The sequence below is a fragment of the Mandrillus leucophaeus genome, unplaced genomic scaffold (genome assembly GCF_000951045.1).
Source record: "Mandrillus leucophaeus isolate KB7577 unplaced genomic scaffold, Mleu.le_1.0 Scaffold566, whole genome shotgun sequence".
In the NCBI taxonomy this organism is placed as follows: Eukaryota; Metazoa; Chordata; class Mammalia; order Primates; family Cercopithecidae; genus Mandrillus; species Mandrillus leucophaeus.
The window spans coordinates 682,800-706,842 of NW_012106097.1; the positions used below are offsets into that span (position 1 = coordinate 682,800).

The 24,043-nt window shown below is 38.0% G+C and overlaps 1 protein-coding gene across 1 annotated transcript; it reads right to left on the reverse strand.

Moving 5' to 3' along the window:
* Nucleotides 1–6,878: 6,878 nt before the first annotated feature.
* On the reverse strand, nucleotides 6,879–20,175 carry TMEM212 (transmembrane protein 212). The gene is given in 5 exon segments (XM_011998295.1): nucleotides 6,879–6,920; nucleotides 9,721–10,022; nucleotides 10,025–10,043; nucleotides 11,539–11,598; nucleotides 19,982–20,175. Coding segments are annotated over 5 exon segments (582 nt in total). The 5' UTR covers nucleotides 20,141–20,175.
* Nucleotides 20,176–24,043: the final 3,868 nt, after the last annotated feature.

Genomic DNA, 24,043 nt, shown 5'->3' on the forward strand with positions numbered 1-24,043 from the left:
CAGAGTCACTTCAACATTCTGCATGGAGCCTTCTGAGCAGGTGGCTGTTATTCCTTTCTCAGCCCCCACCCCTTCCTGTGAGGCCCTGGCCAGTCGCAAGGACTCACACGCCCCTTTGTGTTTATCAGAGTCATTAAACCTTTCATGTCTCTTTCAAGCACTTCTCACTGTGGTCGTGGTTGGGTACCAATTGACGGAACATTCATACACCTTCACTGTGTGAACTTTAACACGATGACCTGGATTCTGCCGAAACAAGGCAACACAGGGAGGAAAGAAATAACGGATGTGGTGGTTCCTTAGGGGGTGCTTGATTCATTTCTGAAAACATATTTTTGAACATATAGAAAAAAAACTCTTAGAAGTGAATATTTTTCATTATAATATTGATTGTTACATATAGATCTTAAAAACAATAGTTGACTTTGTTCCACAGTTCATGACAATACAAATACAAAACGACCACTTTTCCAAATCTTTTTTGTAAACCATCACTTTTGTTTACAAACTTTCATGACTCTTGAATTTTCTGATATGCACATTTACATTAAAAATGCTAATTTTTAGGGTAACACTTGAAAGTGCAGCTTTTTAAAGCGTTGTCAATGTTTTGCTTAGATAAGAAAAAAGAAGTGTGAATCGGTAGTAACATACTTTATATTATAATTTCTAATGAAATGTTTAGAATATTGCTTATCACTTTCTGCATGTGGGGAATCTAACAACAGAACTGTACGGGGGCAAATGAAATATACAATCATTATGTAGAATTCTGTGTTTGGACAAAGTATCTGCTTTTCCTTTTAAGAGAGTTGTGCATTTTCTGAAATTTTAGTAAACAATATACTTATTTTACTGCTAGAAATCGTGCCTAATATAGCAGAGATTTCTATGTGGTAGCAGCGCTCAGGCTGTGTGTGCGCCTAATGGGCTTGGCGCAGTGGTGTATTTAATAATACAGAACATCGTGTCCTATTATGTCAGCCACGCATCCTCGCTAATGAAACACGATCTGCCGCCATTATATATCAAGTGGTGTCAAGTCATCCAAAACCACTCACCAAGGAAATACTGCTTATTAAATTTATCTAGAATTCTCATCCAAATTAGTGTTGCATTTTATGCAGATGGGGAAACTGAGACTGTCAAGAAGTGACACTAAGAGAGTCTTGTGCTAGGAGGAGAATCTTTTATAAAATACAATATGATTCTTAAACTTCACTGGCCATCAGATTTCTTGGGGTATGTGTTAAAAATCGATATTCTGTGCCTCCAACTCCAGAGTTTCTGACACAATAGGGGTCAGATGGCACCCAGAAATCTGACTTCACAAGAACCCTGTGTGATTTTGACATCACTGGTCTACTCTAACAAATGAGTTATGGTTGTGTTGGCCCTATACCCAGCTGAGAAGACACACACCAAGAAGTTGTGTCCTGAGCAAGATGGGAAAGGCTAAACTCTAAAGCTGAAGAACCTTGCTTTTGAACCCAGCTCATTTCTGTTTTCAATTAATTTCTCTCTCCCCAGGCACTTCAGGTGACCTCACTGTTGAATCTTCATGGAGGTGACTTACCAAGCTCCTTATTTATTTTTTCCCTTTCTCCCTGCCCTCCGTCCCACATTAAACCTCTGTGTTATGCCTAAGGTGACAGCCAGATGTCTGATGAATGGCCCATGTTGAGGGGTCGTGACTGCCAGCACTTCAGTGTGTGGTGCTCCTAGGCATGCATTTCTTTTAGCAAAGGGCTCCAGAAAGTGTGGACGTTTGCCACAAGGAAGAAATCTCAAATACTAAACTTCCAGATGCCTTGGCAGTACAGTGGGGGAGGTGATTTTGGTTTGCTTCCCTCAACTCTTGGCAGGTCTCCTTGTAAAATCAACTCTGTTCCTAAGAACGCACAGGATTTCCTTTGCAGACTTGCATAGAAGTTGAAGAGGACAGAACTGACCACAAAAGGCATCAAGAGTGCCAAATTCTTGTATTCCAGCTTTGCTGGTTGGAGTGGATAGGATCAACCTGAAAAAAAGATTGGCTAACACTACTCAAATTCATTTGACCCTAATATGATACTAATCTAAATCGTAAAGCCAGCATGAGAGTTTGCAGTGGGAAGTATCTCTTTCCAAAGGGAAGCTGTTCCACCCGGGAAGGATCAGCATCGGCTGTAGGAGTTTAGAATCAGGTCACTTTTGCTCTTCTCCCAGAGGCCCTACTCCAACCCTCCTGGAGGCCAGGGTCATGCACTTTAACAAACAAGCAGAGGGGGAATGTTTGCAAAGCCAGTGATGAGGAGGGCCAAGATGAAGCTGGCTCTATTAGGAGAAATGGTTCTGGTTCTAAATCTAGCCCTCTTACTCTAGCTATGTGTCCTTGGGCAAGATATATAAACTCTTTAGCGTCAGTATTCTGTCCGTAAAGTAGGGAAGTACACTGACACATAGTAAGCACTCTGTTATTATCGTATCATTAGTGGTATTATTAGCTCTTCTGGAAAAAGTTAGAAAGCTGGACTTGATGTTGGGGTACCTCAACCTCTTTGTTGGGGTAGGAATGGAAACACTGGGAGAATTTCTTCTATGCATTTTCAAGCCACAGCGCATCTGAATTATGGGTTAGAAGACAAATTAAGGTATCTGTATTAAAATATTAAGGATATTATTACATCAATTTCCTCAAAAAATTCTTAGTCTTTGTCTCTATTAGTACTTTTTAATGTGTAAAATTTAATTAGATAAAATAAAGCAAATTGTCAAATTCAATCCTATATTGTAAACTGCAAAATAACATTGCAAAGCATAATGCAGATGTTTAGGGTTAAAATTCAAGGTTTGACCTGATGAGGTGGCTCATGCCTGCAATCCCAATGGTCTGGGAGGGTGGAGCAGGCAGATAACTTGAGCCCAGGAGTTTGAGACCAGCCTGGGCAACATGGCGAAAACTTGTCTCTACAAAAGATAAAAAAAATTAGTTGGACATGATGGCTCACACCTGTGGTCTCAGCTACTCAGGAGGCTGAGGTGGGAGGATCACTAGAGCACAAGAGGCAAAAGTTGCAGTGAGCTGAGATCGTGCCATTGCACTCCATCCAGACTTGATGACAGAGCAAGACCCGGTCTCAAAAAAAAAAAAAAAAAAAAAGAATACAAAGTTGGCTTATCTTAGCATATGTTTTCCCAGGGGGAAAAAATACTATATTTTCATGACCTCTTAAACTTAGAATCAGATAAAGGGATGCAGATTCATTGCTCATAAAAAGTTCAGTGTTTCTTATCACTTTATTTAAAAAATGTATTTTATTTTATTCCAGCTTTATTGAGGTATAATTGACAAATAATGTTATACAAATTATAAGTGTATATATGAGAAACGTGAAATATTTATCACAATCAAGTCAGTTAACACATCCAAGACCTCACATATTTACCTTTTGTGGTTGTGTGGTGAGAACATTTTAGATTTACTCTCTTAGCAAATTTCAAGTGTACAATATACATTGTTGTTAAATAGTCATCATGCTGTACATTAGATCCCTAGAACTTACTCAACTTATAACAGAAAATTTGTACCCATTGACCAATTTCTCTCCATTTCCTTCACCCCTCAGCACTTGGCAACAACCATACCACTCTCTGTTTCTATGAGTTTGACTGTTTAAGATTCCACGTATAAGTGAGATAACAAAGTATTTATCCTTCTCCATCTCACTTATTTCACTTAGCATAATCCCCTCAAGTTTCATCCATGTTGTTGCAGATGGCATGATTTCCTCAGGTTTTTAAGGCTGAGTAGTATTTCATTGTGTGTATTTTATTTATCTGTTCATCTGTGGATGAACACTTGGATTGTCTCCATATCTTGTCTATTGTGGATAATGCTGCAGTGAACATGAGAGTGCAGATACCTCCTTGGGATATGTTTTTGTTTTCCTCAATTATATACCCAGAAGTAGCATTGCTGGATATGAAGTATTTCTATTTTTAATTTTTGGAGGAGCCTCCATACTGTTTTCTTTTTATTATTATACTTTAAGTTCTAGGGTACATGTGCACAACGTGCAGATTTGTTACATAGGTAACATGTACCATGTTGGTTTGCCGCACCCATCAACTCATCGTCTACATTAGGTATTTCACCCAATGCTATCCCTCCCCCAGCCCCCTACCCACCCAAAGGCCCCAGTGTGTGATGTTCCCCTTCCTGTGTCCAAGTGTTTTCATTGTTCTATTCCCACCTATGAGTGAGAACATGCGGTGTTTGGTTTTCTGTCCTTGTGATAGTTTGCTGAGAATGATGGTTTCCAGCTTCATCCATGTCCCTGCAAAGGACATGAACTCATCCTTTTTAATGGCTGCATAGTATTCCATGGTGTATACGTGCCACATTTTCTTAATCCAGTCTATCATTGATGGATATTTGGGTTGGTTCCAAGTCTTTGCTATTGTGAATAGTGTCGCAATAAACCTACGTGTGCAAGTGTCTTTATAGTTGCATGATTTACAGTCCTTTGGGTATATACCCAGTAGTGGGATCACTGGGTCAAATGTTATTTCTAGTTCTAGATCCTTGAGGAATCACCACACTGTCTTCCACAATGGTTGAACTAATTTATACTCCCACCAACAGTGTAAAAGCATTCCTATTTCTCCACATCCTCTCCAGCATCTGTTGTTTCCTGACTTTGTAATGATTGCCATTCTAACTGGTGTGAGATGGTATCTAACTGTGGTTTTGATTTGCATTTCTCTGATGACCGGTGATGATGAACATTTTTTCATGTGTCTGTTGGCTGCATAAATGTCTTCTTTTAAGAAGTGTCTATTCACATCCCTTGCCCACTTTTTGATGGTGTTTATGTTTTTTCTTGTAAATTTGTTTAAGTTCTTTGTAGATTCTGGATATTAGCCCTTTGTCAGATGGGTAGATTGAAAAAAATTTCTCCCATTCTGTAGGTTTCCTGTTCACTCTGATGTTAGTTTCTTTTGCCATGCAGAAGCTCTTTAGTTTAATTAGATCCCATTTGTCTATTTTGGCTTTTGTTGCCATTGTTTTTGGTGTTTTACTTATGAAGTCTTTGCCCATGCCTACATCCTGAATGGTATTGCCTAGGTTTTCTTCTAGGGTTTTTATGATTTTATCTCTTACATTTAAGTCTTTAATCCATCTTGAGTTAATTTTTGTATAAGGTGTAAGGAAGGGATCCAGTTTCAGCTTTCTACATATGGCTAGCCAGTTTTCCCAGCACCATTTATTAAATAAGGAATCCTTTCCGCATTCCTTGTTTTTGTCAGGTTTGTCAAAGATCAGATGGTTGTAGATGTGTGGTGTTATTTCTGAGGTCTGCCTTCTGCTGCATTGGTCTATATATCTATTTTAGCACCAGTGCCATGTTTTGGTTACTGTAGCCTTGAGTATAGTTTGAAGTCAGGTAACGTGATGCCTCCAGCTTTGTTCTTTTTGCTTAGGATTGTCTTGGCTATGTGGGCTCTTTTTTGGTTCCATATGAACTTTAGTTTTTTCCAATTCTGTGAAGAAAGTCATTGATAGCTTGATGGGGATGGAATTGAATCTATAAATTACCTTGGGCAGTACCTCCATGCTGTTTTAAGGGCTATGCCAATTTATATTCCCACCAATGGTGCACAAGGATTCCCTTTTCTCTGCATCCTCACCAACACTTGTTATCTCTTACCCTGTTGATAATAGTCATTTTAACAGGTGTGAAGTGATATTGCATTGTGGTTTTGATTTGCATTTCCCTAATAATTGGTAATGTTAAAGAGCTTCTCAACACCTTTTCATGTACCTGTTGGCCACCTGCATGTCTTCTTTGGAAAAATGTCTATGCAGGTCATTTGCCCATTTTAAAATCTGATTATTTATTTCTTGCTATTGAGTTGTATGAGTTCCTTATATATTTTGGATATTAATCCCTTGTGTATATGGTTTGAAAATGTTTTCTCCCATTCTGTAAGCTGCTTTTTCATTTTGTTGAATGTTTTATTTGCTGTGCAGAAGCTTTTTAGTTTGATGTAGTCCCACTGTTTATTTCTGCTTTGGTAGCGTGTGCTTTTCATGTCATATCCAAAAGAAGCATTGCTAAGACAAATGTCATGGAGCTTTATCCCTATGTTTTCTTTCAGTAGTTTTACAGCTTTAGGTCTTACATTTAAGTCTTTAATCCATTTTAAGTTAATTTCTGTGACTGGCCTAAATCGAGGTCCAAGTTCATTCTTTTGCATGTAGATATCCAATTTTCCTAACACCATTTATTACAAAGGCTATCATTTCCTCATTGTGCATTCCTGACATCCTTGTCAAATATTACTTGATTGCATATGTGTGAGTTTTTGTTTTATGTAAAACATTTTTATTTAATCACGGAACTCTTTTGGGCACCATTTTTCCATTAGCATAGGGGTAGCTTCAGTTAATATTCTATAGCAAGGCAATAAATGTTCCATCAAGTGGAAATTCTCAAGTTCAGTTGTTGTTATTGAAAAATACTCACAGTCTTTTGCCATCAGCCCCAATGAATGCTCCACACAAAGGGATATGCAGTGAGTAATTCATCTGGACTAGCACTCCAGCTACTACCCTATACTTTGTGGGCTTAGGTGATTTTACTAGCTCCCATTTAGCATGTTTAACTAACATTTCCTAAAAGAGAAGATTTACATGCCTTCAGCTTCATAGTACCAGAAAGGGGAAACATCTCAGTCAGATGCAGTATCCGTTTTAATAAGACATTTAGGTAAAGGAGTTCAACTACCTTACTTAAAGCTTGTTTAAACATCTTAAATTTTATAATTATATTAATCTGTATGCTTTTATGTTCTGGTCCCAGGCCTTTTCTACCCCCATACCATTTTACCTTTCATGGTGAAAAAGGGTTTGTGTTCCCAGCAGGGAGTTGCATCTGTAAGACATATGAGGGACAGCAAATTTGATAAGGCTTCTGAAACAGTCCTGTGATTCTGTGGGAGGGGCACCCATGTAAAAGGGGTCCACTTAGCCCCCAAATTTACTATGACCTGGCTAATGGGTGTACTTGCTGGGAGGATATCCCAGTCATCATAAAGCCAGTCCAATGTGGCTTGCATATGAAGCATATTAACTGTTTCATCTGGGGTGGATCACTTGGTATTTTATAGGGAGAGTTGGGCAGTCCTCTTCTCAGGGCAAGCAGCTCTTACAGTGTCACTTATCCAGTTTACTAGGCTGATTGTTCTCTTAGAAATAACCTCCTATACATTTGGATTACATATACTTATTAGTGATTAGTAGTGAGCTATGAGTCTTGCATGAACCCAAACAAGCTCTTAAATCCTGTGGCATTTAAATTTAAGAATTTTGTCCTTTAAGTGGTTATTTTTACAATTCACTATAGTAAAGATTTTTTAAGAAGTCGGTAATACCAATCTATGAAATGGAACAATTCTCTTATATTATATATTCTGCTTTTTAATGGTTACTTGATTTTACCCTTCCCCCATATTGACTTTTTTTTTCTTTTTTTGGTAATCACAGGGCTCAGAGTTAGCTTTTGTTGCCCTGGCCTAATTGCTCCTTTTGTTTAGTTTTATTTGTATAATTTTTACTTCATTTTAAAGCAATCATTAAATAGTTTTTAACTAGAGGAAAAAACTATTTTCCTTTTTTTAAGCAAAATCAACATCTTTGTGTTTTATAAACTTTACCAAAAACATATTTTATGCTCCTATTATTTTAAAATTAATAATCCAAATTTCCAGTGAAAATAAAAACCAAGGGTTTAACATGACTTTAAGATTTTAAATTACTGGAGAGAGTTTTGAGATTAAATTTACCAAATTAATTTTATCACAGATTACCAAGGTTATGGGAATTAAATGACATCTGAGCTAACTTCTACCAGTCCAACGGGCACTTTTATTTTGCATATCTGTTATATCTATATCTTTATATGTGTCATGTGGAAGTGATATTTCACTACCAAACTGCATGAGAGAGTTCTAATCAAGTAACTTTTAAAAAGCCACTTGATTACCACTGTATCCTATATGCTCTTGATATCCAGGTCTGCCACATAATAGGTACTCAATAATTTTTTTAAATTAATAAATGGAAATGACTGGCTAATTTTTTTGTGTGTTTTTAGTAGAGACGGGGTTTCACCATGTTTGCCAGGCTGGTTTCGAACTCCTGACCTCAAGTGACCCACCTGTATCAGCCTCCTAAAGTGCTAGGATTACAGGCATGAACTACCACGCCCAGCCCAAAAGGATATTTTATTTGCTTGTTTAAAAAACAATTCCCTTTCCTACTTTAGATAATTAATAGAAGTTACAGGAGCCAACAAAAGGTGAAGGAGAAAGCTATTATCCAAGACCTTTTCTAAAAGAAAGAGTTGAATTTTTGAGATGTCAATCTGAAGAATGTCAGAGATAGGTCGTAGAATTTAAAAATTAAAAACTTCTTGCATTAAAAATAAGTCATTATTTATAATAAAATCTTGTTTTAACTAATTAGTTTTGTATTAGTGTATTTTTTAATATTAAAGACCCATCTCTAGAAAGTTTCTTCTTAATCATAGCCAACTGAATTATACAATCCCTTTTTAAAAAAATATTTTTTTACTAAACTTATTATGACTTACATAGACCATTCACAACATGCTTAGACTTTCTGTTTTGTCCTAAATATCCCTCTTTCTTGAACAACAAGGCCATTTTATTTTAGGACAAAAATTCATACGTGGTTTTATTTCTGAGCTCTATGTCCTGTTTCATTGGTCTATTGTGTTTTTATGCTAGTACCATACTGTTTTGATTGCTATAGCTTTGTAATATAGTCTAAAATCAAACTGTGATGTCTCCAGCTCTATTCTTTCTCAAGATTGCTTTGGCTATGTGTGGTCTTTTGTAGATCTATGCACATTTAGGATTATGTGTTCTATTTCTGTGAAAAATGCCATTGAACTTTTGATAGGAATTGCCCTGAGTCTATAGATTGCTTTGGGTAGAATGGACATTTTAACAACATTAAATCTCCTGATTTATGATTATAGGATACCTTTTTATTTAGTTGTGTGTTCAATTTCTTTCATTAATATTTTATAGTTTTTAGTATACAGATCTTTCACATTCTTGCTTAAATTTATCTTAAATATTTTATTCTTTTTGATGCTGCTGTAAATAGGATTGTTTGTTGTTAATGTATAGAAACATAGCTGGTTTTTGTATGTTGAACTTGCATCCTGCAGCTTTACTGAATGTATCCTTTCTAACATTTTTTTAATGGAATCATTAGGGTATCTATATATAAGGTCATGTCATCTGCAAACACAGTCAATTTTGCTTTTTTCTTTATGATTTGGATTTTTAAAATTTCTTTTTCTTGCCTAATTGCTCTGGCTAGGACTTCCGGTACTAGTTGAATAGAAGTAGTGAGAGTGAGCACCCTTGTCTTGTTCCTATGAACAATTTTCAAAATTTTGGATTGGCATAAAAATTGGCTGGTGCTACCTACAGCCATAACTTCAGTTATAATGTCAAGATATTTCCATTTATTAATTCAAAAACAATTGTTCAGTACCTATTATGTGCCAGACCTGCATATCAAGAGCATATAGGATACAGTGGTAAATAACAGAGAAATATCAACTATTCACATATCAAACTTTCCATTTTAGCGTACAGGGTGGAACAAGAACCTGCCCCCCCTTTGTTGAAACTTAAGTTTATGTGTCCATTCTGGATAAGTCTTGCAGAAAGTTTGATGAACACTGTCAAGGATGTACAGAGCAGGGTAAAGCTTAGGCACAGGTCGAGGGCTTGAAGTGTAAGGTGGTACTCTTCGTAGTGTGGTATGTTCACATAGGCTAATGGGAATTTTGCATATGGATAAGGAAAGGTAACTGCATATCCAAGGTAATTAGTCCCTGCAATCCCTGAAAATGAATAGAAGCAATATGGGCCCAGGAGATCAGATTGCAAGGCTACTGCAAAATGGAGTGGACATTCCATAATGCTCAGAATCCAAAGGTGAAAGTAGCTTCCCACTGAAAATAAAGCAAGAATAAATTGTTACTGTGGAGACAAAATATTTCAAAACCTTCTTAGCAATATGAAGAAAAAAAAAGAGATGCTGGCTATGAATCTCTCCTATTGGAAAATGAGGGAGAAATCGATCACAACCTTCTCTTTATATTTTCACTTTCCCTTGAATATGTCCCTTGTATTTTCATTTTCTTTTCTTTTTTTTTTTCACTTTTTATTTTAAGTACCAGGATACGTGTGCAGGATGTGCAGGTTTGTTACACAGGTTAATGTGTGCCACAGCGATTTGCTGCACAGATCAACCTATCACGTAGGTATTAAGCCCAGCACCCATTAGCTATTCTTCCTGATGCTCTCCCTCCTGCAGTCCTTCATTTTCAATCTACACCACAGGAGAATAATATATCAGCCAACTGGGGCAAAATTTAAATTAGTTCAATTCAACAAACATTTATTTATATATTTCCCATCACATGGAGGCAACTAGTCTGGGTTGGGAAAAACAAAGATGAGTGAACAAAATCCCTGCTCAAGGTTCTTGCTATTCAGCTACTCAGGATGTGGTCCATCCAGTAGCACTGACATCCCCTGGGAGCCTGGCGGACATGCAGAATCTCAGGCCTCACCCAGATCTACTGAATCAGAATCTGCATTTTAACCAGATCTCTAGTTGATTTACATATACATTTAAGTTTGAGAAGCCCTGCATTAACCATGGCAATAAAATCTATAATCAGATAATGTAGTCTTTCTGTATCATGGGATTATCTGGTTTTATGCAGTTGAAATGCAAGATAGCATAGACTTTTTATCCTTTTTTAGAAGGAGAGGTACCAAGAAGATTGGAAAGAGACCTCAGATTAAGGAGTTGAGAATTAAAAATATATTACTAAAAGCAGAGAAACCTATAGATCCATTTCTTCAAAATGAAATTCAGGAGCACTAGCACTGGCTCCGTCCTCCCCAAATACAATAATCATCACAGGAACTTGTAGAAAATATTTGGAGAAGGGATCAGATAAAAATTATTCAGGGCTGGGCGCAGTGGCTAACGCCTGTAATCCCAGCACTTTGGGAGACTGAAGTGGGTGGATCATCTGAGGTCAGGAGTTCAAGACCAGCCTGGCCAACATGGCGAAAGCCTGTCTGTACTAGAAATATAAAAATTAGCTGGGCATGGTGGTGTGCACCTGTAGTCCCAGCTACTTGGGAGGCTGAGGCAGGAGAATCACTTGAACCTGGGAGGCGGAGGTTGTAGTGAGCCGAGATCATGCTACTGCACTCCAGCCTGGGTGACAGAGTAAAACTCTATCTCCAAAAAAAAAAAAAAATTCATTTGAAACAGAGTTTATTACTGAAATCCATTGTAGCATGGCATCAATTAGACCAAATTCAATTCTAATTGGATGTCATATTTTTTTATGTTCCATTCTGAACTTAATAGTGATTTGACTTTCAAAGCCACTCTACCATCCTACTTGGCATCTGTATATGTACCAGGTAACTCTGGGTCCACTCTCTGTAAGCCAACAGTAGAAGCACACCAGTTGTGATGGCCTGCGACAAGAAAATGCAAAAATAAACATCCACCACAGAAGGTGCCTCTGGAAAGAATTCAATCTGTCTCACAGTTTGACAACTTCATCACGAACTTGAAGGAACAGCAAACGACTCAGTGGATTGATGGCTCTGATTTCCTCCTCATCCGTGGAAAAAAACTGTGATGATGAGGAAAGTAAGCCTTTAGTGTCATAAAGACATGATTCATACAAGCTCATTTTTTGATTCTCTATGTTGCCTTTGCCATCAGAATCACCCCTTCCACTACTGTAAGGTGTCACCACGATAATGGTTTGGTTTTATAACACTTGCCATATGTTTTATTTGATTAATTGTCTTTTGTTCACCTTTCACACAAACTGATGAAACTGTAAATGGAAGGAACCAGAATGGAAACTTGTCACAAAACCCTGAAGCGACTTGCTCTTTTGCTATTTGCTTTCTTTTGAGATTCCACAGCCTCAGCCTGCTGGTAGGACCCAAATATACGATCCCCTTTTCTCAAATAACAAAGATTATCATTAGAATGAATGCATGATGTGGCATTTATTGTTCTGGGTACAGTGGTGTCCAGCCTTTCAAAAGAGAGTTTTTCTTTATAGTGTCTGTTGAAGGAAAAAGCCCCAAAGTGTGGAATGAAAATAGTTAAACAAAAGAGGGAATCGTGTCACCAGAATTTAGCAGTAGATAATGGAAAAAAAATATTCCTGGGCTCTTTGATTCAGCAACAGGTCTCATGGAGGAGACCTTTGTGGTCACTGAGACTGGAAATAACTTATTCTTAATCCTGTGTATCATTTTTTCTTGGTTAATGACTCTTTTAAGGTTGACAGAGAAAGAGGAAGAGATGTGCCTAAAATAAGATATAGAATATGGACAGCTCCAAATATAGTACAAGTTAGCTTTTGACAGAGAAATAAGCATGACTATATGTACACAATCTACAAAGTTAAGGAGGAAAAAAAAATCAGCATTTTTACCAACATGGTTTTGTGGTATGCTGCTTTTGTAGCAGCTGGATCTGGCATATTTACTGTTTTGAGACTTAGCTTTTTCATTTTCCTGGCATATTTTATTTTGAATGTTGGATTTAGAGAATTTGAGAGACAGGGAAACACACACACACACACACACACACACACACACTTCTCATGTAGCTGAGCCTACAATTCCAGACTTGGCATCGCCATACCATAAAATTCCCAGGGATAAAAACAGAACCATCTGTAGTCAAAAGAGGTTCCTGGCTTGATTCTGCAAGAGGAAAGTTTCCAAGGGACCCTATGGAGGGTGAGCCAGCATAAATAGTACAAGAAAACAAAAGAATTATTAAGAGCAACTGTAACACCGGTGCTGTGGGGTAAGCCTGGGGCTTTCTCTGCTTTGGGAAGCATGGCCCTCAATTGACACATCACTGCTCTGTAAGACAGAGAAACACTGAAGCCAGAGAAGCAAGGGAGACAGGCTCATGCCCCTCTGCTGGTTTAACTCTGAGTAGATAGTTGACATTATCAGATGCTGAGATTCCAGGTTGCCTTAACTACTTTGGCATGAGCTGTTTCTTTCCTTTCAAAACGTTGAAAAATACTGCAGAATTTCAGTTGCCTGTTATTTTTGTAGCTGCCAGCTTGAATTTTGCTTTGTTTACATAAAACTTTGAAAAAGATCTTTCATGGAGTAGGCTGAGTATGAATGCCTTCAGTAACTTGTTAAATCTACCCTGCAAGTGGAAAGGTGGCTCAAGAGGTTAGCGCACCCATCTTTATTGGTGCTCCCCGCCAGACGTGGGAGATAGAATAGAGCTATTTTCCCCAAGATGCACAGATTTCCCCTTTTCTTTCTTCCATTTCTTTTTGAAAATTACATTTTTAGATACAGAGGAGAAAAGAATGAAAAAGGAAGAGATTTGAGGGTAGGCAGGACAAGTCAAGGGGAAGAGAAAATGTGAGAGAGGGAGAGTCTGAAGGGGAATGGTTGGCTGAAGAGGAGGCCAGGTTGTGAGGAAGGGGAGAGTGGAGGCTGTGCCCAGCAGTGAGTGGGGAAAGAAGAGAGGGCCTCCATCCTGCACTCGCCTCCCTCAGCTCTCCTTGACATGCTGCTGCCTTGCTTTCTGGGCACATCCAGGGGTATCAGTTGGGTTTTGCAACAATTGCTGCTAAGACTTCGATTGCATGATAATTATGAACTCTCCCACTAAATCTTTATGCCTAAGTAGAGGCAATTGCCTAAGTTCCCAGAAGTAGATGAATTGAAGGAATCAGGGAGCCCTCACAATAGAAATAGAAACTTTTAGAGGTATCATATTAATATGGGATAATTTATTCACTTACAAGTATCTGTTACGAGTCTACTGCAAACAAGCAATTTGCTAGGTACTATGCTGATAAAGTAATAATAAATGTTTACATGTATTGAGTGAGTGTTTAATATATGTTGAACACGTCACACATGCTAACTCATTTAATCCTCACAATGACCTTATCATGTAGATATCCTCCCACTTTTAAAATGAGGCACAGAAAGGCTAAATAAGATGAGCAAGATCCCAAAATAGTAATTGTACAAATAGTAGTTTTGACTGTCACTGGAATTTACAGTTTGGGTGTAAAAATAGTGCACATAAGAGAATGGCTACAACACTAGGCAAGAAGGATGAATGTTTTCTACATGAGAAGAGCTCAGGGATAAGGTATCACTTACAAGGGAAACGTCGATGATGAAGGCACCATGGAGAAATAGGATCTGAAGTCGGTTTAAGGATGGATGTGATTTCAATGGGAGGTGACAGAGGGAGGGCAGCTTAGGCTGTGGGAGCAGCGTGTGCAAAGGTGGGGAAGTGGCTGTCATGCTTAGGGAGCAGTGAGTGAGGAGTCCACACTGAAAGGAGGGTCAGTTCTTGGCAGAGACGAGTAGAAAACGAGGATTGAAAGCCAGGTAATACCAGAGTTAGGAGGACCTCACAATGCAGGCTAGCCCATCTGAACTTTGTTTAGGGACAATGAAGCAACATGTAAGCTTTTTGAAGGAGCTGTAGCCTGACTACTGAAGGGGTTTAGAAAGATGAGCCAGTTGTGTGCACACGAGATTGGAATAAAGGGAGGCCTAGAAGTCTCTGTAGAACCCTGGTCTTCAGATTTATTTTTTCAGCTCTAGCCACAATAACTAATACATTTCACATCATAGTTATAAATATTTTTATGATGCATAATGAGGGTTACATATTATTTTGGTCAGATATAAAAAATGTGATGCATTCTAATACTATCTATTCCATTCCATTCCATTCCATTCCACTACACTCCATGCCACGCCACGCCACTCCACTCCACTGCATTCCATTCTATTCTATTCTATTCTATTCTATTCTATTCTATTCTATTCTATTCTATGCATTTATTGTAAATGCTGCTAGCTATTCAATAGATTTATTTTATAATTCATTAATGGATAGATTCCCACAGTTTGACTATCAAAGTTACCTAGGCATAAAATCTGAGTAGAGATGGGAAGTGGTGAGGGGAGGGTGGTATACAGTGAGAAGGAAAAAGGAATGCGTAGGGATACGCCTTGTAGGAAAAATTAAAGTTACATGGCAACTGATTGGAGTGGGGCTGATGTTGGGCTGCTTTAGGGCATTGCTGCCTGCAGTGTGGTCCTAGGACCAGCAGCATGGGCATCCTCTAGTAACTTGTTAGACATGCAGACTCTCAGGCCCCACCCCAGACCTGCTGAATTAGAACCTGCATTTCATCAAGATCTCCTAATGATTTGTATGCATGTTAGTTTGAGAAGGGCTAGTTTAGAGGAACAGGTTGAGTCAAAATCACTCCAGTGTTTGAAATTGAGTTACCAAGACAATGACAGGGAAGTTGGAGAAGAAAAAAAATGGTTTTGGTGACAAGATGATTAATTTGATTTTAGACAAACTGGCCTTAAAGCAGCTTTGGATATCTAAGTGGAAAAATGGACCATTGACATAGATTCTTTGCTTGATTAAACTGTAGTCAGGTTCCTGAACCTTCTCCTGGTCCCATCTGTGTACTTCCTTGTAAAATCCAGTTTGAGCACAAGAACCCTGCTGAGTCAGTTTAGCAAGAACCCACCCCCAGCCTTGATAACTGATCACCCTCTATAACTAGTTAGATTTCTCCTCCTCCCCGATCCCCAAAGTGATGTCTGATCACCCTGGCCTGTCTTCAGCAAGAAAACTGTTAGGTCGGTATAGCCACAATCCCCCTTGTCCCTGATATTTCCTGTTAGTAATTTTCCATCCACTGACTTTCACCCTGCTTCTCAGCTATAAATTCCCATTTGCTTATGCTGTATTTGGACTTGAACTTTGTTCTATATTGATGTCTCTTTTTCCCTATTGCAATAATCCTGAATAAAATTTGCTTTTATTGCTTTAACTAACTGTCCAGCTCTGGTTTTTCTTTGACACCATCAGGCAGTTGGAAGTCATGCAACTGTGGAAACTGTAACAGACGTGCATGGTCATGTAATCAAGCCCCTTCTCTAACCGTCGAGGAAGGGGCAGAACTTCCGTTGGGGAAGACTGCAAAACTAAGTCTAGCATGACCTTTCTCCCAAATTCCCTTCTCTAAGCAGGGCTCTGGGTGCAGTGCTGCGCTTGCCATTGGCCAAGTCCCTGGGCTCTCCAGTCCTTAGGGCCTGTGTTTAAACTCATTGTACTCCAGTCTTTTCATCAGAACTTGTTCTACAAGCCATGTTTTCTAGAATTAATAGAGCTCATTCCTTAAGGTACTATGATCTCCTCACTGAATACTTTCTAGCAGCTGATGCTTTTAAATAACCTACCTCCAAAATTCTAGGAAAATTGCTTGTCATATAAATGTCAAAATGGAACTAGGGAGTCTGAGGACCAATCTATATGAAGTACTTAGAGAGTCTTGAATGAAAGGCTTTGAAAAGTACTGTATCATATGCAAAAATCTCACTCTTACAAGTCTCCAAGGAAATATGGAGTCATCGGCAAAAGGAAATGTCGATATGGTTGAAATATACAAATCTTGTCACTGGAGGAAGACATACTTTGGAGGCAAGTTAAGAAGTGATTGGTAAGGAAGGTTGTGGGATGAGTCAGAGACCATTTGAAGTTCACCTTGATCAGACAGAACCATGGTTCAGTAGGAAACTCACTAGGAAAAAAAAATAACGTTGGTCCAAATTTAGACATTATTGAAATACTGAGCATTTGTATTACTTTCCTTCGCATGAGGATTTTTTCCTGCCCTAGGATAATATAAACACCACCCTGACCTTTAGTCCTTGCAACCTAATTGGTATGCAACTGTATAAGAACTTTTGTACCAACGGAATGGAGGGCATGAGAGTCATTCACTCATTCAACAATATTTTTTGAACAATATTTATTGAACACATAGTATGTAATTCCCTTTGTTCCAAGTTCTTCACATACGGCAGTAAACATTATGGAAAAAACAATCCCTGCCCTTCTACAATATACATTTGTTAGAGGAGAGGGGAATGCACAAACAATAAATTTAAAAAATTATATAGTATCTTATATGCTAATAAGTGCTACGGGAAAAAAATAGAGCAGGGTATCAGAGATTGGGAACACCCGTTGGGGTCAGGGAATTACAACTGCAAACAGCGTAACGGGAGCAAACCGTTGTAAAAAAAAAGTGATGTTTGATAAAGAATTAATCAAGAATTGAAGGAGACTAGAGAGTGAGCCAAGTTCAGGAAGAGGCTTTAGGCAGAGGTCCTGAGGCAGAAACACATCATGGCGTGTTTGAAAACTACAAGGAGCCAGTGTGATGGGAGAGAAGTGAGCTAAGGGAAGAGTGGTAGGAGATGAAGTCCAGGAAGTTAACAGGATGGAGAACTCAGCAGGTTACGAGGGAATAGGATAGGAAAGTGAGGCGGGTGACACAGGATTAAGAACAAAGGGCTTGAGCACAGAGAAGGCACAAATGAAAGGCATGGTATTAACTAGCATTTGAGGAGGGCTTTAAAATTGCAAAGCTCTTTATTACACAATCTTTGTTTAAATTGTGTTCATTCTCATTGTGCATCTTAGGGTTAGACAGTTTTGCATGTGGGCTCTTTTTATCTGTAAAATTCCCCATTTTACAGATAAAGGGAATGAGGAACTGGCTGGCAGAGGGTCCTACTTTTGACCTCCTACCAAGAACATCAAAGTCAGGACTTGAAAACAGGTCCACTTCTCTAAATCCTTTATCTCTGACTCCATTTCCTGATGCTGCCACCTCTGAAATCAAATAGTCAGTCACCAATTAACTATGTGCTGGAGACATATCATATCATTTCTCTGGGCCTAACTGGTAAAAATAGATGTTTGACCTAGAACATGATTACATTCAATCAAAATCACCAATATTTGTTGAATGTATTATGTTAGAGTCTGCAAGGATAGGCAAAGAGCTGTAACAAAAGAATGTAGGGTTGAACTCTAATCATGATATTGTTAAACTTTGTGAAATTAGACTTTGAAATAGAAAATATCAGAATATGTTTCACATAGAGGGTAAGTACTATTTTGAGAAACTTTTGTTTTACAGATATATAAACATCTACTATACATATATATGCATAATAGATGTCTATTATAAACATCTACTATACGTATCTATTTATCTAGAGAGAAGAATGTAGATGTATTTATGTACATTCTGGGTCCTCACCTACAATATTTTTCTGACTCTGAGTCACCAAAAAAAATTTTGGAAGCTGCTTCAATAAATGTAACTGCCATCTCTTCATTCCTGTAGAACTTTAACAAATATTTCTTTGAATGAATTATGGTTTCAGGCAGGTGTTGAAGAAAAGAAGAGAAGATCACGATTGGGGTGATAGATACAAAAGCATGCATTGAAAGAGAAAAAAACTGAGAAAGAGAAACGTAACCCTATGCTTTCCTCATTCCATCCACTCTCCCATCATCCCACTGGCCTCCATCTATCTGCACACATTCATCAAACCCCACTAGACTAAGTTCCTTTAAGATGAAGACCTTGTTGGATCCTTCATTGTAACTCAAGGACATAGTGGGTTATTCATAAATATTTATCTAATAAGTAGATTAAAACTTACATTTCCTGAGGACTAGTTTTTAGGTGGTATCCCAGTTAAAGTTTTAACTTTTTAAAGATTTAAGATACTATCTCACACAAGAGTGGCTACATTTTGTTTGTTTGTTTTGAGACGGAGTCTTGCTCTGTCGCCCAGGCTAGAGTGCAGTGGTGTGATCTCCACTCACTGCAACCTCTGCCTCCTACGTTCATGTGATTCTCCTGCCTCAGTCTCCTGAGTAGCTGGGATTACAGGTGCGTGCCACCACACCCAGCTAATTTTTGTATTTTTTAGTAGAGAGGGAGTTTCACCATGTTGGTCAGGCTGCTCTCGAACTCCTGACCTCGTGATCCACCCCCCCTCAGCTTCCTAAAGTACTGGGATTACAGGCATGAGCCACCATGCCCGGCCAAGTCGCTACATTTTAATAGAAGACTTCTTAAGATCAAAAAGTTTCAAAATTGCATTCTCCAGTCTCCAGTGGTGTCAGGCATCACAGGAATCAATGAGAGAAGGATTTGTTGGACAGGTGCGTCTCTGTAACTTGTCTTAAATCATACCAGCATGGAAGCCAGTTACTCCTAAGACTAGATGCGCTCATTTTTTTTTTTTTTTGGTTGGAGAGCTAAGGAACCAGGCCAATCATTTATGTGTGCAACGATTCAATGAGCATACACGGAGTACTACTACTTAGTGTCAGACACTGTACTTGGCACACGTACTTTCCTAGTGAATTGTTAAGTCCATCTTGAATTATTGAATTATTTGAGTTATTTTCAAATAATTGAAAATTATTGAGCTATTTTCAGTTCAAACAGTTGCATGCAAGAGAAAGGTGGAAAAACAAATATTTGGAGTTTGTAAATTTTGGGGCCATGTACATCTTAGTGTTTGCAATGAAAGCATTAGTTTGAAAGTTATTTTACTTTGTTCTCTATTTTAAAATTACGTTTCAAGGTTTATGTTTTTTTCTAAATTCAAAATTCAAATTTCAAAAGATTCTAATTTCTTAGCATATCAAGATAACAGGATTAAAATAACTTTTTAAGAATTTCTTGAGCAGCATGTCATTAAAGATACATAATATACATGTATACATGATAAAATAATATTATGACAATTTTTATACTTAAAAAATGCAATTCATAGAAATCAGTGTTCCAAGGCGGATTCTGATTTTTTATGGAATTTTGACTTCTTTGTATTGTTAGAACAATTTAAAAGGACATGTTCTTCTGTTTCCCCTTTCCCTCCCACCTTCCTTTATTTTCTCAATACATTTCATAAACTATTTTCATACCAAAGCTCCATTCCAGATGGGACAAGCAATCCAAACACTCCATCCCGTGAACCAAGGCTTGTAAGAAAAGACAGGGAAGAAAGCAATAACTCCAGAGCAGACACTGAGGCTCCCCAGAGTGACGAGAATCCGGCCAGCAGCCTGGTAGAGGCCCTTCATTTTCCTTGGTGGCTGGGGGCCTTGGTCTCAAAGATGTTTTGTTACCAAAACATGAGAGTATGACAGGCCTCAGTAAATAGAAGTTTCTTAGAGACAGTAGCCACGACACATATGAACTGTTGATCTACTTGGAAACAAGATTCTATTTGTTTTACCAAAGATGAAATGTACTCAAATAATCCTTGGCATAAATTTGACACAATAAATTCTAATAACAATTTATTTAAGAGAAAGAGAGAAAAAAAAATTATTCCTTGCTTTGGATTGCTGCCTTGATTCCCTTCATTCTGCCCTGTCCTGGGGAGTGACCACTTCCTGGCTTAATCAGATTCAAAGGCTTGCTGACTGAGCTAATTGTTTCTCATCTCAACCTGCCTAGTGGTTCCAGCATAAAGCCAACATCCTTTGTGTACAATAGATCCACATTCCCAGCACAATTTCCCACAAAACAAAGTAAAAATAAGCACCCTGATCACTTTTCATTATATTTAATTTAAATGATTTCAAGCAAAAGCAAGACCTTCACCTCCTTTCAAAGTTTAATTCCACTACAATTCTTTTTGATAAAGATTTTTGATATGGATTTATTCCCAAATGGGCATGAACTTTATTATGGAGCTTTGCATTGTTTTCACTAAACCAGTTGCACTTTATTTTATTATTAATCTAATTTTCAAATAAAGTATGCTGATGGAAACGTATGCATTTATAAAATAAAATAAACTTTGAGGAGTAATTTATCAGTTGAATAAAATGCTGATCCCCATTCTTTCTTGAATCATAATTCTGATTTGAGATATTGAACTTAGGTACATTTAGGCAGTTACAAGTCATCTCTTACTTTTTCATGCATTTGAGAAAATGGTGTTATTTAATTTTGACTGATTGGATATATATAGATGTCTGTTTCAAGACAATATCTTAAAAACACAGGTCAGTTTCTGAAGCTATCTGAATAATTTTCCTATTTAACATTAATGCATTTTTTTCTTTTTACTGAAATAAAATGATGAAAGATAATTTTATGAATGTAAATATGGTGGTTTAGGACATCAATTTTGAGTCAGATGGAGCCATGACCTGATTCTGGTTCCACTCTCTACCAGGTTTGTGTCCTTGAGCAAGCGCAAGTTACTTAACTTTTCTAGGTCTGTCTCTTCATGTGCGAAATGGGAATAAAAATTAGTGTTTATCTCACCAGGGATTTGGTTGAGAGGATTAAATGAGCCAAAATCAGAAATGCCTAGCCCGGAGTTTAGCATAACAAAGGTGTTCAGAAAGTTACTCTTGTTACATTCCACCTTTGGGGTCCTTGCATCAGGGGACAAAGGTGCAGTCACTGTTGGTTTTTTAAAAATTCATCATCTTATAAGCATTATGTTGAACTCTTTCTGAACAATTTGGTAAAAACTCCCAAAGGACAGTCCCATGTGTGGTGGAAAGAGAAGCCTCTCTCTGATTCTCTGCTTTTTTTCTTTCTGCCTTTCTATCTTTAATAGCCATTCCACAGTTTGACCCAGATTTTGAAGCAGTTGCATTCCTGGATATACAGAATCCAGGAAACCAGCTCATGCTTTCTGGTACAGCTGCTATTTCCTATCTCCTCTCAACACTGTCGGCTATATTCTCTGATTTTTTTTTCTAACACCACTAGATAAATTTCACAAGGGCAGAGACCTTGCAAGTCTTCTACATCCCTTAAATATATGAGAGATCCGCAACATCTACAACCCTGTCTGCAACACAGCAGATACATATGGTAATAAGTATTTGTTGAATTAGTTGATTAATACATTAAACTTTCCCCTTTGTGTTTGGGCTCCCCTGTCCCCCTAAAGCTGCACAAGTATAGATCCATGTGAATCCACCACCGTCAATGAGTGTTGATGCTAGTTTGTTCCATTGATATGGGGGGAAGGGGTCGAGAGTGAAGAAAGACTTGTTTGTATTAGTATTTGGTTTGAGCTGTTTTGACTTTTTCCTTTACTTTTTATCTCAAGGTTATAGATAGATGGCATGTCAATATGCTGCGGGTCAGATCACTCTCTCCTGTTTGCATGTTTGGAAAACAAAGACTGTTGAAATACTCATGTTAAACAGTACAAAGATGGCAAACAAAGAGAATATTTTTGTTTTAATTTGAAGGGCCTTTTAAGTGCTTGTAACACTCACAGCCTAACCCTGACACTGCTATTGTGACTTATAAACCTGAATTTATTAGTGATTAGAGGAGTTGTTGCCACTTAATATAACAAAGAGAAGGAAGAGAGGTAGAATAGGGTTTCTCTCTGTGTGTTTTCCCGCAGGAATCTAGTCACACTAATTTCATTAAAACGAGGACATTTTCAGGGAGAGCAGCTACTAGGAAAGAAAAGAAAAAATCACTGCTTTTGTCTTGGGCATCTTCTCTGATCAGCCATGTCTGTGTTCCCATGGCCTCGCAGCCAGCAAGGCTTATAGGGTCCCTGCTCCCTCTAGTCATCCCATGTGGGATGACTACAAGCTGGGCCTGCAAGTTCTCCTTGGAGGTGGTGGCATCAACGTCTCTGTAGGCTGCTTTGCAGTCCCCACCTTCTCCTCAACCCAGGGGATCCCAGGATCTTGGCTCAGGGAAAAATGCGGTAGCTTCACTAAACTCTTCAAGCCAGTTTTGCCACTGAAAACAAACAGAAAGCCCAAATGGACATTTTTATCCTAATGCTCCCCTCTCCACATCAAACACAAGAAATCACCAATCAATAAATCAGTCAAGCAAAATTGGGCCCCCAAAGAAGTGGAAGAATGTCAGTGACGTGGAGAGAGGGAACCTGATATGAACATTCTCTACCTCTTTAAAATGCATTCCTTCACATGCGAGCCCTAAAAATAACAGCTCTGTGGGTGCTGTAGTCTTGGGATTTTTAAAGTAGGTTTCAAAGCTATGGAAGGAGTTCATTTTTGCCAAGATAAAAGACAATGGAGCTCCAAAAGAGAGATGAAATTGAAATGTTTTCTTTTCCTAGCAGCTTCAGATGACTAGCTTAATTTGTTTATATATTAGAAACGTAGCTTGTGTACTAGAAAGAGTATGAGCTTAGGTGTCAGAAAGACCCAGATATTCAATATTCTATCTGATGCATACAAAAGGAATGAAAAAATTAGAAAAATTAACACTCTGCTAATACCAGTGCAATAAAGCAAAGATCATCAACAGATGTTAAAAACCTTTGGATAAATGGAGAAAAAAATTACAGCGCAAAAGGATATCTCTACAAAGTAGAAATATGGCAGCCACCTTAACCAAGTGATCAAACTTTACATCACCCAAAACAAGACAAGCAGACATCATTGCCTCCTGATACAATACAATGCAAGCACACGCCATCATCTGTGTAGTATTTTTGGCAAAAATATTTTAACCTGAATCTAATTATAAAGAATAATTAGATAAATCCAGATTATAGGGACATTTTGCAAAACACTGGCTTGGACTCTTCAAAATTATTCAAGTCGTAAAAGACATTTAAAAAGCTACAGGGACAACTGAGGAAGTTTAAGTATGGAGTTTATTTTAGACAATACTAGTGTATCAATGTTAAGTACCTTGGGAGGATGATTAGCATTGTATTTTTATAAGAGAATGTCTCATTGGTGAAACTGGGTGATGTCAGTGCTCTTTACAGTTTTTTCAGGATTTTTGTAGGTTTAATTTATTTTTTAATTTGTAATTTACATTTTTTAGACACAGTGCCTTGCTCTGTCACTCAAGCTGGAGTGCGGTGGTACAATCATAGCTCACTATAACCTTGAACTCCTGGGCTCAAGCAATCCTCCTGCCTCATCCTTCTGAACAGCTGGGACATTAGGGCCATGCCACAACTGGTTAATGTTTAAAAAAAATTTTTTTTTTTAACATAGAGATAG